The sequence below is a fragment of the Loxodonta africana genome, chromosome 1, assembly GCF_030014295.1.
Source record: "Loxodonta africana isolate mLoxAfr1 chromosome 1, mLoxAfr1.hap2, whole genome shotgun sequence".
Lineage (NCBI taxonomy): Eukaryota > Metazoa > Chordata > Mammalia > Proboscidea > Elephantidae > Loxodonta > Loxodonta africana.
The window spans coordinates 17,831,332-17,847,135 of NC_087342.1; the positions used below are offsets into that span (position 1 = coordinate 17,831,332).

The following is a 15,804-nucleotide window of genomic DNA, read 5'->3' on the forward strand; positions in this document are numbered from 1 at the left end:
CCTGTCGGTTGGCAGCTGAGCACTTTAACCACAGCACCACAAGGACACCTTAAAAGCCAAAATAACGCTAAGTTAGTAACACTCAGACAGGAAAGACAATCTACCGAACACTAATGAAGGACAACTTTCCCGTGACTGGCACTGGTGGTGAGGCTAACAGTCGTGCCAAGGCTGGCATTTCTTTCCCAGACGCTCTTCTCCGAATCCTCAACCAACAACACATCAAGTCTCTGTTCAAAACAGTCAGCGCCTCCCAGAGAAGAAGGGTGGGGAAAGCCACTTCAAAGGAACACAACCCCAGTCATCCCAGTTTAGCACTTAATTTTAAATCCGGTGCTTTTGTTTTCTACCCCAATCTGAGTACTAATATAAAACTTTGGCAGACAAAAAAATCCTCCTTTTTACTTTTTAAGAAAATTAACATTTAACAGTTTAATCTCAAGAACATGTTCTACTTCTTTATTTGGAAAAATAGAAGGAAGGGATTACTCTTCATCCCATGACCATCTATTCTATGAGAGAAAACAAGAGCAATCATTGTTATGACTTTGAGAAATATAACCTTTAAAAATACTTACATTGATGAGCTTAAAAAAAATACCCTTAGTTACAAAAATTGTTAAAGGAAGTTCTTTCTACCTATGGGTTTATCTCCTGGTGAGAGTGCATGCTGACAGAAAATTTCGAAGCTATGGCTTTTCGGGAATTAAAGGAAAGCAGCCAAATATAATTGATTTGGACAGATTTTAGATAAAGGACCTGGAACAGGATTAAAAAGGCAATGAGCTCCAGAAAAAGTCACCCACAGATTAAGATAACCCAGAAACAGAACAAAAGCGCTGTGAAGAACCACTGTGCAGGAAATTTCCAGAACAATTTAACTCAAGTGCTGCCCAAGAAGTTATCAGTGATCAAAAAGGCCAAAATGTTTTTTCGACCTACCTTATATTTTTTTCTCCTCTTCAGGATTTCCAATTTCCTCTCATCCCCAACCTTCTTACCCAATCCTCCCAAAAATGACGGTCTTTGGCTCTAGCTATCAGACAGCTGCAGCAGTACAAACTATCCACTTGTAGTCCCCTAACGTTTCGACCTCTATTCTTCAGGACTCCTGAGTCTATTGTATGAAAAGACCAAAATTTCTGGCCAGCCCACCAGGAAGAAACTGCTGAAATGGCCCCTCCTCGCCACCAGCTCCAGGGCTTGTCTCCAGCCTCTTTTTAGCTTGTGGCTCTGAGGCCTATCCACTTTTAAGGCCATCGCTGCCATATTTGCCTCACTCGAGCTGACTGCTTTCTTGTGTGGGACTCAGAGAAACAGTTCCACAGCCTCAAGCATTAATATTTGCAGATTTATAGATCACAGGCGTGGCAGTAGTGTGCAGACCTCTAACCTCATTTAAATTAGGTACATATGATCAAATAATGCCATTATTCCTACAGCTTCCTCTACCCATCCATCCTTGTCCGGCACCAAGGATCATATTTTTCCCAAGGAATCTAACATGCCACACCATAAAAATTTTTGCTTTCAGTGAAAATTATTTGAAAATATTTTAGTGTCAGGAGATGGGGGCAGCAGAGGCTCACCAGGAGGGCAGGGCAGTCTTCTGGGAGCATGTGCACAGGTGGCCCTAAAGTCATCCTCCAAGGGCAGGGCACACCCAAAGAAGCCTGCTGACAGAGCAGAGACCTGGCTTGAGAGGAGTGACTACAGGGAGGAAAAGCACATGACGGGGATCTCCCTTTTCAAACACTTGGGCAACACGTACACTTTGAGGGCAGAGCAGGTGGGCTTCAGCAGTGACTTCACTGCCTTTCTACACCAGGGAGAAGCAGACAGACGGAAATAGGCAGACTTCCCAAAGAGGAAAGCCCAAAGCAGAAAAGTTAAAATATGCAATCCCAGTGAAGCCAGATAATATGGGAAAATACGAACTGTTTCAAAGACAGGAGTCCAGGTCAGAGCACATGTGAACCAGGTTTGACCGTAAAAGAGCGCTTCATGGGAAAAGTTAGAAATGTGGTTTTCATAGACCGTCAGGACAAGAGGTTCCCCCACTCTGTTCCTTTACTTTGCCGTGCTCTGCCCCTCTGGGTGATCTGAGCTTTAAGAACCTAGGCAGCTCTGCTGTGTGGGCAGGTGGTGATTCTAGCCTCTGACCCCCAGGCAGAGGAGCAGGTTTTACCAGAAAGTGTTCAGGGAGGAGGCTATGGGATGCTCACAGCCCTAGCAGAAGGGCAAGATAAAAGGTGGTTTTCTTAGCTGAAAACACTAGAACTCCACCCCCACAAGGGGTATTTATGAGTGATGGGGGGTGGGGTCTGCACATAAGGAAATTTTCCCCTGAACCCAGCTACGGAGTACTGATGGTTACCGAGCCCAGCTACGGCAGTACTGATGGTTACTGAGCCCAGCTACGGCAGTACTGATGGTTACCGAGCCCAGCTACGGGAGTACTGATGGTTACCGAGCCCAGCTCCGGGAGTACTGATGGTTGCCGAGCCCAGCTACAGCAGTACTGATGGTTACCGAGCCCAGCTCCGGGAGTAATGATGGTTACCGAGCCCAGCTCCGGCAGTACTGATGGTTACCGAGCCCAGCTACGGCAGTACTGATGGTTACCGAGCCCAGCTCCGGGAGTACTGATGGTTACCGAGCCCAGCTCCGGGAGTACTGATGGTTACCGAGCCCAGCTACGGCAGTACTGATGGTTACCGAGCCCAGCTCCGGGAGTACTGATGGTTACCGAGCCCAGCTCCGGGAGTACTGATGGTTACCGAGCCCAGCTACAGGAGTACTGATGGTTACCGAGCCCAGCTCCGGGAGTACTGTTGGTTACCGAGCCCAGCTCCGGGAGTACTGATGGTTACCGAGCCCAGCTCCGGGAGTACTGATGGTTGCCGAGCCCAGCTCCGGGAGTACTGATGGTTATTGAGCCCAGCTCCGGGAGTACTGATGGTTACCGAGCCCAGCTCCGGGAGTACTGATGGTTATTGAGCCCAGCTCCGGGAGTACTGATGGTTACCGAGCCCAGCTCCGGGAGTACTGATGGTTATTGAGCCCAGCTCCGGGAGTACTGATGGTTACCGAGCCCAGCTACGGCAGTACTGATGGTTACTGAGCCCAGCCATGTGATTACTGGTTACTGAGCCCAGCTCCGGGAGTACTGACTGTTGGTGATCTGCGAGGTCAGGTAGCTGAGGAGATAGGATGCTGGAGGGTTAAAAATGAACTCCTGCTCAACAGCACAGTGTTAAGTAAGCATCAGCATTCTTTGCTGCAAAATTCAAGTGGCCAGTCCCCCTGAGCAACCTAACAGGACAAGTGGAACCACAATGACCAGGCAAACGGGAGCAAATGTGAGGGAGAGAACCAACTTCCGTAATGTGGGCCTACACTTTGTGGCCTGTTGGAGGGGTTGTGGAGGGAGTCCCTGCCCGCTGCCGCGCTCTCTCAGAGGAAAAGAAACTCTCCGTGGAGCACTGGTTCCCATGAAGAACGTTCTTAAAAGGGGATGAGGTCAAGATAAGTCTGTTGCTTTAGAAAAGGAAGTGTTTCCTTCTGGGTGTGCCTCTTTGTTCTGCGCAAACCTCTCTCAATATGGCTATGAGCAAGATGAATTAACAGACTATGGGCAAACTGCAGACATTTGCAGAGTATCCTCTGTAAAAGGTTAGATAACGGCAATGAAATGAGAGTAGTGAGGCCAGGAACTTACTCCCAGTAGGAAATTAATCTAAACTTTCTGTAGGATTAAGTATGCTCCCACTCTCCTCCTCAATTAACGGTAACCTAAAAGTGCTCGGAAAGATAGATAAGGGCTCCCGGATAACTGGGTAGCAGAGTTTTCTGAGAAAATGAACACAGCAGGAAAACCAGAGTTGATGCCACGTGGCCATACCATCCCCATCAGTGTCTTCATGGACCCCATTGTGTCCAATAAGAAACTCCTCAGGGAGTAAGGAAAGTTAGGCTCAGGTCTCCTTCTTCCCACAGCCACACTGACACATGTGCCAGCAATATGTTTAGGGGATTTTTGACTGCAATCACTCGGCTTTTTGTTTTTAAGGAAATCAAAATTATGATATCCCCCCCCAAAACCACCCATCAGCATGGCTCATTGCTTGAAGGATTTGGCAAGTCAGTTTGCTTCAGAACAGAAGGCAAACACTACAGTGTCAGGAAGAAAGGCCTCTGGGGCATCACACCACTTTCTTCTTCTGCCTCCTCCTCAGGGGCAAAATATTAGTTCTACTTACTACATTTGAAAGACTAATTTTTTAAAAAATTGATAAAAATGACAATTTCCCTGTCAAGATCACATGAACACAAATAGTAAATCAAAGTCCTTGGGGAGGGTAGATGGGTGCAGAATAGGCTTCTAAGGTGCAGTCGGCCTCCTTGGTGTGGACGACTGATGACTCTTGGAGGTTGGGCTGTTGGTTCCCCCATCCCAGGTCCTCTTGCCCCAGTACTCTTTCCTCTGTAGCTATTCTTGGGTTTAGTGTTGGGATCACAATTTGGAATTCAACAGAGAGCTTCTGAAGGTGATGAAACAGAGGGAGAAGAGGGGAGAAGCGATGGAAAATCAGTCCTCTTCATCCTCACTGATATCATAGGCTGTCGCCTTGTGCCTGGACAGGTTTGCTGGGGAGGAAGGTGGGGAAGTCTTGCCAGAGAAGGGCCATCGGAAAGAGGGGGAGGGGGACCGTTCCCGGGTAGGGCTGCTGCTGGGACTCTGCTTTGGACTGATGGCCTGTAGCATCCGGCCTTTTCCCTCTTTCAGCATATGTTTCTGAGGAGACCAAAAGGAAGAGTTAGAAGAAAGCCATGAATTCTACTAACCCACCACTGGAAGATCTGAGGCTTAACTTACCATGAGTGCCCCTGCAATGTCAAAAATGACCCAATAAGCCAGAGGAGGGACATGGCTATAGTTCTAAGCACTTTCCTCCCTAAAGTGGGCTGTGCTATACTACTTACTTAAGGGTTCCCACCTGCCACCCAGTCACCAAATCCTGGACTTCTACATCAAAGGAATTATTAGAAAGCTACTTAGTCTGTAGTCAGGGTTCCAGGTAAAAACAAAGGAATTGACTCAGACAAAAGGGTACCTATCCCAGTGTAAATTCTCTGAAAAGGAAATTCCGTGCTCTCCCAGAATAATCTAGTATCCAAAGGGAACCCCGATGGCACAGTGGTTAAGGACTCAGCTGCTAGCCAAAAGGTCAGCAGTTTGAATGCACCAGCCGACCTTTGGAAAACCTATGGGGCAGTTCTACTCTGTCCTATAGGGTTGCTATGAGACAGAATCGACTCGACTGCAATAGGTTTTTAGCATCCAAAGACCTTCATAGGCAGATCCTTCTTGATATCTAACCTAGGGCTCACTTGCTGAATAGCATACACCTTTATTTGGTTTGAAAATACAGTTGTTTGTAGTGGAGGCAGCTTTCTTTCTACTATTCTGTATTCTTTCCTTTCCTCCTATCTAAAACTACAAGGTATACGCAGGCTGGCTAAGGCTACTTGCTTATCTTGTCACCAGATTTGGAGGCTGATATAGAGCTGGAAAAACGATTTAGGCGAGTGTGCAACCCCTTTCTGTAAAGATTTTAAAGAGCTTTAGGGGGACAGCTGAAATACGGTTCTGCCCAGATATGAGGAACAGGTTAGATAAGTTCCTGATGCCGATGTCCTTTCCTGTTCAAGAACTCTATGACTCTCTCCATAGCTCAGAAATGCCCTGAATTATCCGGCAGGGAAGAACATACATACCAGTGCTCCTTCTGGACCGAACATTTCCAGGAAACTTCCAATGAATTCTCGGGATTTCTCTTCCCATTTCTGAATGAGGTCAATGCTTTTTTCCTCCACCTTCTGAACAAATTCTTTTGACTTTTCTTCCACGTCTTTCACTTTCTTCTTTACTTTGTCAACCCGCTCCTGCAAGTGGTATTTCTTCTCCTAGGCAAATAAATAACTGTTTGAGAAATAATACTCATCTTGACCTTTCCTACCAAAAAGGAAAGAAATAAAAACATGGCTCAAGCGCTCTACTGACACTTGGTCCAGTCTTTAAAATTTCACCTTGCTTTAATCTATCTACACTTCTTTAGCATACTAACAGATCTGATAGGCTCTGGAGGTCATCTTATAGAAAAGCGTGATACAACTAATATTGTGGGAGCCCAGGACTAAACTAAATATGCAGGGTAGGCCTGGTACAGGCATGCAGTCAATTGAAGTCAGTTTTCTTAAGACAAAGCAGAAGCTTGGAACATAAGCCTGTCCAACATGACCCAAACCCCACTCTAGATGGAGACGTATAGGTAGCAATGAGATCACCGCACGATATTGCCAAGAAGAAGCCAGCTACAATAGGATGAAAATGGAATTACTGGACTTTCATATTACTTATTTTATTTATTTATTTATTTATTGCACTAGATTCCCCCCCGCCCCACCTTTATCAACAGCCATGGAAGCAGCAGTCAAGAAATCAAAAGATGCACTGCATTGGGTTAATCTGCTGCAAAGGACCTCTTTAAAGTGCTGAAGAGCAAACATGTCACCTTGAAGACTAAGGTGCACCTGACCCAAGCCATGGTATTTTCAATCATATCATATGCATGTGAAAGCTGGACAATGAATAAGGAAGACCAAAGAGGAATTGATGCCTTTGAATTGTGGTGTTGGCAAAGAATATTGAATATACCACGGACTGCCAAAAGAACGAACAAATCTGTCTTAGAAGAAGTACAACCAGAATGCCCCTTAGAAGCAAGGATGGTGAGACTGTGTCTTACATACTTTGGACATGTTGTCAGGAGGAAACAGTCCCTGGAGAAGGACACCATGCTTGGCAGACTACAGGGTCAGAGGAAAAGAGGAAGACCCTCAAGGAGGTGGACTGACACAGTGGCTGCAACAATGGGCTCAAGCATAACAACGATTGTGAGGATGGCGCAGGACCGGGCAGTGTTTCGTTCTGTTGTGCAGAGGGTCGCTATGAGTTGGAGCCAACTCGATGGCACCTAACAACAACAAACAGCATTCTATGGTTTTAGAAGAGCTGGGGTTTATTTTGTTGGTTTGTTGCCTTTTTTTTTTTTTTTTTTTGGTATGTGGAGGTCCACTTGCTCATTTGCAAAATGAAGATGATACTCTCTGTTCCTAAAGATAAGGAAATATGGTATGAACGTTCTGGGAAGAAAATGTTTAGTCAAATAAGAAGTATTTTCACAATTTGCAGGTCATAAAGGGGAAAAGGAATAAGTTTAAGGTTTTTAAACACCTGAGTCTTACGGAAAAGTAGATAACAGCAGCTGGGTTTTATGTGAGTAGATAAATCATATTTAAATGAAACTATTTTGCTTATTCTTATAGCATCATTCACAGAGCTGGGAGCAGGTGAGGGTGCATGGTGAACTGCTTACATAGGAGATTTTGTCAGCAGTTTATCTTCTAAATCAACTTTGCTGAGGTACACTTTATATACAAAATGCATTATGGTTTGTTTTTAAAAGGTAGTATCGAGCTTTCATAAATGAAATTTAAAACTTAGGTCCATGTACCCTGAGAAATTGCATGCAAAATGCTGTGTGTAACTATATATACAGGGAGAAGAGACATAGCTTTCATCAGATTTTCAAAAAACCAGCCAATCAAAAAAGGTTAAGAGCTACTTTTTTAAATGTATTTGATATTAACGTGGCCCTAGGGAAGTTAAGCATTCTTATTTAATTGGCTGTGTTTCCTTATATCAATGTGTTGATACTACACCATAAGGGCAGAAACTGCCTCTGGTTTATTCTCTTCATAAAGAGCTTAGCATAGTGTTACCTGCAAGGGGGCATTTACTGAGCTTTTAGGAGTGATAATTACACCTGACTGAAAAAAGCCAATCAACCCAGGTGGAGGGGTCCTGTAGGGCCAGGAAAACCTGGGATGACGGCTGGAACTCACGTTGATAAAGCTGACATTGAGCTCCTTAGCCGTATAGCCCCTCTGTAGATTCCGTCTGGCGTACACGTCATAGTCCCGCACGATTCGGGTGATGATGTCTGACGTGGAGATACCTTCTGTCCTCTGTGTCGGAGCAAACATGCCTAACACAAGAATACATGCACAGACAGACAAACACTGTGAACTCAGCTTAGGCAGCAGGACTAGATGGAAACTGGAAACAACATTCCTTTCCTCAAAAGCAGAAGTGACGTCTGCAGATACTGACATAAAGAAGGAGGACTGAATAAAAGGCTAGGGAAAAAGAAAGGAGGACTGAATAAAAGGCTAGGGAAAAAGAAAGGAGGACTGAATAAAAGGCTAGGGAAAAAGAAAGGAGGACTGAATAAAAGGCTAGGGAAATAGAGAGGAGGACTGAATAAAAGGCTAGGGAAAAAGAGAGGAGGACTGAATAAAAGGCTAGAGAAAAAGAGAGGAGGACTGAATAAAAGGCTAGGGAAAAAGAGAGGAGGACTGAATAAAAGGCTAGGGAAAAAGAGAGGAGGACTGAATAAAAGGCTAGGGAAAAAGAGAGGAGGACTGAATAAAAGGCTAGGGAAAAAGAGAGCAGGATTGAATAAAAGGCTAGGGGAAAAAAAAGGAGGATTGAATAAAAGCCTAGGGAAAAAGAAAGGAGGACTGAATAAAAGGCTAGGGAAAAAGAGAGGAGGACTGAATAAAAGGCTAGGGAAAAAGAGAGGAGGACTGAATAAAAGGCTAGGGAAGAAGAGAGAAGGACTGAAAAAAGGCTAGGGAAAAAGAGAGGACGACTGAAAAAAGGCTAGGGAAAAAGAGAGGAGGACTGAATAAAAGGCTAGGGAAAAAGAGAGGAGGACTGAATAAAAGGCTAGGGAAAAAGAGAGGAGGACTGAATAAAAGGCTAGGGAAAAAGAGAGGAGGACTGAATAAAAGGCTAGGGAAAAAGAGAGGAGGACTGAATAAAACGCTAGGGAAAAAGAAAGGAGGGCTGAATAATACGCTAGGGAAAAAGAAAGGAGGACTGAATAAAAGGCTAGGGAAAAAGAAAGGAGGACTGAATAAAAGGCTAGGGAAAAAGAAAGGAGGACCAAATAAAATGCTAGGGAAAAAGGAGGACCAAATAAACGGCTAGGGAAAAAGAAAGGAGGACTGAATAAAAGGCTAGGGAAAAAGAAAGGAGAAGCTATAAGGCTCTATTACTGAGAGAGAGAGGGAAAAAAAGAAAAAAAAGGACTGGGAATAGGTTTCTTGAAATGAAAAGAAATATCAAAGTAGATGCTCTTAGACAACTGGGAATTGACAGACGTCAGTGCTATGCTCAGCCTTACCTCTTACCTGGAGTGTGACCTGAAAGAGGACGCTGAATTTCTCAGTACACAACTTTCCTCTGTGAGGTAGTAATATGGTAGAATTTCTGTAGCTGTTCACGAGGCCCCATAAAGTGAGGCTGCACACTGACTGACTCACCTGCCTCCTTGATGTGTTTATAAACATCATCGCTCCCAGCAGAAGAATAAGGGATGTCATCATGCGCTACAAAATCAATCTGAAAATGAGGAAACATCATTTAAAACCCAGGATAACCACCATTCAGAACAAGCCAGTGAATATTACCAGGCCCAGAAAAAGCACAATATGCAGAGGTCAGGCCTCAAATACACTTTTCTTCCTCTGTATCTCCCTTTACTTTGCTCCTAAATTCCATAACTCGTTCACAAATCACTCAACCTGGTTACTTCAGGATCATAAATGTGAAGTTAGCCTGTTTTCTTTTCAGCTATTTCTCCTGGCCTAGCGAAGTGCTACACTCCCACTGTATACCAGTCACCGCGCTCTGGTCAGGAGGGCGAGCGGATTTGCTGAGCTAGTTAGTTAGTGGGCAGGACCTAGGAAAGAAGACAGGAAACCTCCCCACCCTCCTGGGCCTCTAAGGATTGGTCAAATGAGGGTTTCTAAAAGTATGAGAGAGGTCACTTCCTTGTTCAACTGGTTTCTCTCTCAGTCAAAGATGGGTGGGAAACTAAAAACGGCAACCAAAAGCCGGTTTACTGCAATAGATAACATCCAAATTCCCAAGAAATGTAAAATCCAAAGCCACGACAGAACTTCAGGTCTGATGATCTTTCATTTTGCTATTGTAAGTATGCCCTGCAAGGGTGAGGAGAGGTGACAGGGCACTGGGGACAATCACCTTTCTGAGAGACATGCTATACCTCACTTACTCCTTCCTGAAGAGACCTAACGTAACTGTTCATGCCACCACACCCAACTCCCAGAAGTCACTGTAGTGTGCAGCATGCTCGTTGGGACTGTGTCAGGGACTCTGAGCTAACGTCTCAATTTCCCATAATGACTTGTTAGGGATCCATAGGCACCAAAGTAAAAATAAGAATGGGGGCATGTACCACTCCTGTTTGAGGATATACTGCTAACCAGGAGAAAAGCTTAGAAGTTCCTTCAGCCTCAGTCTTCTGTCTGGGGCCTGCCTGAAAATCATCTTACTCACCCCTTTTGGTACTACTGGCTACTAAGTGCTGGCAGAGAAAAGTTAGAGAGCTAGAATGCTGCGGCTGGCTGTCACTGAGTTGATTTCATAGTGACCCCATGTGACAGAGTAGAACCGCCCCATAGGCTTTCCCAGGCGGTAATCTTTATGGGAGCAGATCACCAGGTCTTTCTCCTGCAGGGCCAATGAGTGGGTTCAAACCACCAACCTTTCAGTTAGCAGCCAAGCACTTAACTGATGTGCCATCAGGGCTCCTTAGAGAACGGTAAGTCTGTCCTAATCCTAAATAGGTTTAACTAACACACCTAGTTTCAGGCCTGTCTTAAAGATTGCTTTAAAAGCACCTTGGCTACCTTTATTCTTTCCTGCCTCATTGAACAATTCACCTGCAACATTCTATACTCCTATAGAAAAGTGAATGAAATGCTTGCTGGTTCCTTAAGCTTGAGGCCATCCAACCTGGCATGATTAATCCTTCTCATCTTTAATACCTAACATTTGTAGGAAACCTGTTGTTTTAAGGTAGGAGAATTAAAAAGAGGTAAGGGGTTTTAATAATACTAGCTCGCTAGTAAAAGTGAGGAACATTCCTGGTTTTTGATCCCACACAACTTCGAGCCCAAAACCAAAAGCCCTCACTCAAACTAAATTTAAGTCAATATAAGAAAGGTCAATGTTTATCTGTCTTATCTCCTGGAATGTGAACCTCTTGAAAGCACGGCTGGGGCTACGTATATTCTAAAGACACTGGGATGCTATGAGGGTCCACACAAATATAATGGGGCGGGCAGGGGGGAGGGTGAGAATCACATAACTGAAGAGTTCAATTCCTAGCCCTGCTATGATGTGACTACAGCAGGTTATTTGGTCTCTCTGGGACTTGTTTCTCATCCATAAAATGGGAATAATAACTACTCCACAGGGTTATAGGGGAGGGGGGTAATGAAATACAATGGATATAAAAGTGCTTGTAAACCATTAAACCCCATATAAATGTCAGAGGTGACTATTAGCAGTAATATCGCCGTCATCTCCTCTATATGAAACTACATGGAAGGTAAAGGTGAAGGAGAGCTAGTGGAAAACTAGTCCAAACGCCAGAAACCTTCAGAAATGAGATGATTCTGGAACAAGGAATGGGACATGTGCCCAGCTTCTTACCCGGTGTTCTGCCAGAAACTCAGGTGTCAGGGTCCAGGGGGCATTCCTCACCACCTCATCCACATAGCGGCAGTGCTGCACTGCGTCGTAGCGCTCATTCTCATTCATCACTGTGAAGCCTTTGAAGTTGTGTGTCAGCTCATCACTGCAGACTGAATTCACCGCATCATAAAGTTCTAAGTCAAGGTCCCCTTTGCTTAACTACTCCCCAGACACCAACCTCTCCCACCTTCTCCCACTTCCTAGGACTGCAACAATCCTCCCCACCTGGAAAGGAATGTTCTGGATGTAGCTCAGCCCGGGGAACAATGTTTTTCCTAATCCAAGATATACCTTCAGGAGCAGTACTCACTAAATAGCATGTTCATACTTTGGAGGAGAAATGGTACAACAGGGCACCGAGATTTTGAGTTTGTAATGAACCTGGTGTATATTTATGCAACAATTAAATTATCCTAAGTGGGAAACTGAAATCTAGAGCCAATGTTGTTCTTAAATAGGCAACAGGAGTCGGCATTGCTCCCATGACTGGGGAAACTCAGTTAAAAAGCAGTGAGATAAATACTGGGTATCTCAGGCCAAGGAGGCCTAAACCAATGGCCTCTCCAGGTGAGGGTGCTGGCATCTCATATATTTCATGCTATAGACAGGCTGTACTGCACCACTCCCTTAAAAACAGAACCAAGGGTCAATGCACCTGGGTTATAAAGACAGGTGAGAAAAAGACTCCTATCAGCTTTTTCTGGACAGACGGCACCTAAAGTCTCAGATGTTTTCTTACCTCCCACAATGAGGTATGTATTAGGGAAAAGGTTCTTTGCTTGCATCAGAGCTCGGGCATGACCAGAGTGAAATAAGTCAAAGATTCCATCTGCATAAACTCTCACAGGCCGGTCATCTAAATCCAAGAGAAAGGTTTTATTATATAAGTACATTTATTTAACACCTCATATGTGACAAATGGAAATGGCACTGTGTGACTATTCCATCTCCGTATGCACCTCTATTAAGATGCTCTCTGGGTATTCACTCTAACCTAGGGGTGGACTGCAGTGGTGAGGAACAACATCACAAACTTCCTTGGATAGAGACCCTCCTGACGTCATCTTCACTAACTCCATTTATTAGCCTGGTTGTCCCAAAGTGCTCAGGTAACTGGATTTCATGAATGCTTTTTCTGAAAGTTATTTTAGAACTGAAAGGGGAGAATAATACAACAGATACACCCTGAACTTCATAATCCTCACCTTCAGTTTATGTGTAAACTGCCTGCCATAATCTGGCTGTTGCTCTCTCTTTTTTTTTTTTAACGTTTTATTGTCGTTTAGGCAAAAGTTCACAGGGCAGATTAGTTTCTCATTCAACAATTTATACACAACTTGTTTCGTGACATTGGTTGCAAACCCCTGAACGTGTCAGCACTCCCCCCTTCCTCCCTGGGTTCCTGTGTCCACTTGCCCCGCTTTCGTGCCCCTGTCTTCCTTCTGAACTCTGTTTTTGGGCAAATGCTGCCCTTTAGGTCTCGTATAGTTGATTGTTCTGAGGTGTACATCCCTCACGGGTGTTAAACTGTTCACTTTATAGGTCTGTCTATTGTATGGCACTAATGTGATCTCCGGGGGTGATTTCAGTTACAAGTTTGAAGGGTATCTAAGGGCCATAGTCTCGGGGGTTCTACTAGTCTCTATCAGACCAGAAAGTCTGGTCTTATTTATGAGTCTGAATATTGTTTTACATTTCTGTCCCACTCTGCCCATGACCTACTATCATGGTCCCGGTCAGAGTGGTCAGTTGCTCTCTCATTTTCAGGCTGCCTTGATTACTAATGACTAATGCTCTGCTTTGAAGATAAATCTCTCTACTATTGCACAAAGAGTAAGGGGTGATATAAAAGGATAGAGATTGAAAAAGAGGGAGCATAAGTAGCTAAGTGGACTAGTTATCAATTTATTGCTTCTCAGCTCCAAATTCACCCTTCAATACCTGCTCTGTGATAACAAATGAAACTCCTTTAAGCATTTCTCCTCTTATAGTGAGCATGATGTTAAGCTTTCACAGTAGAGGGTGATATACTATGTATTTAAAAATCAAATACAAATATTTTAGAACTTTTCATTGTAACTTTTCCTCCCTTGGCCCCCCATTAATGAGAATAAGAGAGAACCAGTTGTCAACTTATTTTTAGTGGTGGTGGCCTATCGAAGAGAAGCTAGGAAATGATTTCTTGGGGTACAAGACTAGTTCCAAAGTCAAACACATGAAGAATGAACTTGGTATAACAGATCGTCATGTTTCCAATGATATCTCTGAAGAGTCCCACTAACTTATTTCCACTGAGGGAGCAAAGGAAGAGCTGTTTCGCTGTAGCGGCAGAAAACAACAGCTGTAGCAGTTACGTCAGCCTAGGAAGGAAGGGTTACAGCCTCATCAGATACACCATACTTGGGGTAGCGTAAGACCCAGCTCCCTCCTGTCTTGAGGACAGTGAGTTAGGGAGGAAGAAATTGCTTCTCAGGAGGTTTATGGGCTTCTGTTTTCAGGTACCTTTATCCACAAACAAGTAGCTTTTAAACCAAGAAGTCATATATTGCTGACAGAAATATAAATTGGTACGGCTTCTAAGAAGGGCAATTAAGTAATATCTGTCAAAAGACAAATGACAAATGCTCATACCATTTGACCCAGCAGTTCTAATTCTAGGAATTTATCTCACAGAGATACTTGTAAATAGGTACCAGTCATTCATTGCAGCATTATTTGTAACAGCAAAACTTTGAAAACAACCTAAATTTCAATGCAAAACTGGTTAGATATATCATGATAACAGCCACTAAAAGGGTGGGGAATAGATAAACTATTTGCTTGGATATCCATAAGAAACTTAACGCTGGTTGCCTCTAAGAGGGCTACTGGGTGGCTTTGAGACAGGGAAGACGGGAAGAGATCTCATTCTATCCATCTCCATTTATACATGATAAATGGAGAAAAGATTGAAGTCATCAAGGATTTCATTTTACTTGGATCCACAATCAATACCCATGGAAGCCACAGTCAAGAAATCAAACTAATTGTGTCAGGCAAATATCTACAAAAGACCTCTTTGAAGTGTTCAAAAGCAAAGATGCCACTTTACAGACTACGGTGCACCTGACCCAAGCCATGGTGTTTTCAGTTGCCACATATGCATGTGAAAGCTGAACAATGAATAAGAAAGACCGAAGAAGAATTGACACCTTTAAGTTGTAGTGTTGGCAAAGAATATAGAATATTCCATCGACTGCCAAGAGAACAAACAGATCTATCTTGGAAGAAGTACGGCCAGGATGCTCCTTAGAAGCAAGGATGACGAGACTTCATCTCACATACTTTGGACATGTTATCAGAAGGAACCAGCCCCTAGAGAAGGACATCATGCTTGGTAAAGTAGAGGGTCAGCAAAAAAGGAGACCTTCAACGAGATGGACTGACACAGTGGCTACAGTAGTGGGCTCAAGCATAACAACAATTGTGAGAACGGTGCAGGACTAGGCAGTGCTTCGTTCTGTTGTACATAGAATCGCTCTGAGTTGGAACAGACTCAATGGCACCTAACAACAACATACATTTTCTTATACTTTTTGAATGTTCAACCATGGGAATGCCTGAATTTTATGATTCAGGAAATAAAATTAAAAATAAGATACACCAATACAATGAAAAACTGAGAACCAGTATAATGGATTTGAGAGTCAGAAAAGATCTCAGTCTAACCTTGCCAACCGACCCCCTGCCTATGTGATATAACCTCTTCCAGGCTGTTTCCCCATCTATAAAACAAAACAAAACCTGAGTAGTATAATCCTCCTACAGACCCTAGAAATCATGACTATAAAGTTACTAACATACTTCCATTTTTCCTAGACAAGTCCGGGGTGGGGGGAGGGCTGGCTATGATCTCCCTTTACTTGATTCTAAAAGACAAAGGATAGAACATAAAAACTACGAATATTTTGTTATTGTTTCCTTGCTATTAGACAGGGTACAGCAAGGGCAAAGGGAAGTTAGGAGGATTTAGCTCAGGGAACACGTTCCTGGATGGTGGCAATAGCACAGAATTCTGTTGACTGAGTGACTGTCAGTAAAGGTACTCATCCCTGGTAGGCCCAGTG

The 15,804-nt window shown here is 43.9% G+C and overlaps 2 protein-coding genes across 2 annotated transcripts in view; one reads left to right on the forward strand and one right to left on the reverse strand.

Moving 5' to 3' along the window:
- The window catches only part of SLC51A (solute carrier family 51 member A), a 39,953-nt gene extending 32,897 nt beyond the window's left edge, over positions 1-7,056 (forward strand). Inside the window, exon 8 of the mRNA XM_064296148.1 lies at positions 6,454-7,056. Coding sequence (XP_064152218.1) covers positions 6,454-6,531 — 78 coding nt within the window. The 3' untranslated portion in view covers positions 6,532-7,056. The remainder of the gene's footprint in view (positions 1-6,453) is intronic.
- Positions 66-15,804, reverse strand: part of PCYT1A (phosphate cytidylyltransferase 1A, choline) — a 59,221-nt gene continuing 43,482 nt past the window's right edge. Inside the window, exons 4-9 of the mRNA XM_003412947.4 lie at positions 12,438-12,554; positions 11,657-11,808; positions 9,457-9,535; positions 7,972-8,114; positions 5,782-5,970; positions 66-4,798 (exon numbers count right to left, since the gene is read on the reverse strand). Coding sequence (XP_003412995.1) covers positions 4,592-4,798; positions 5,782-5,970; positions 7,972-8,114; positions 9,457-9,535; positions 11,657-11,808; positions 12,438-12,554 — 887 coding nt within the window. The 3' untranslated portion in view covers positions 66-4,591. The remainder of the gene's footprint in view (positions 4,799-5,781; positions 5,971-7,971; positions 8,115-9,456; positions 9,536-11,656; positions 11,809-12,437; positions 12,555-15,804) is intronic.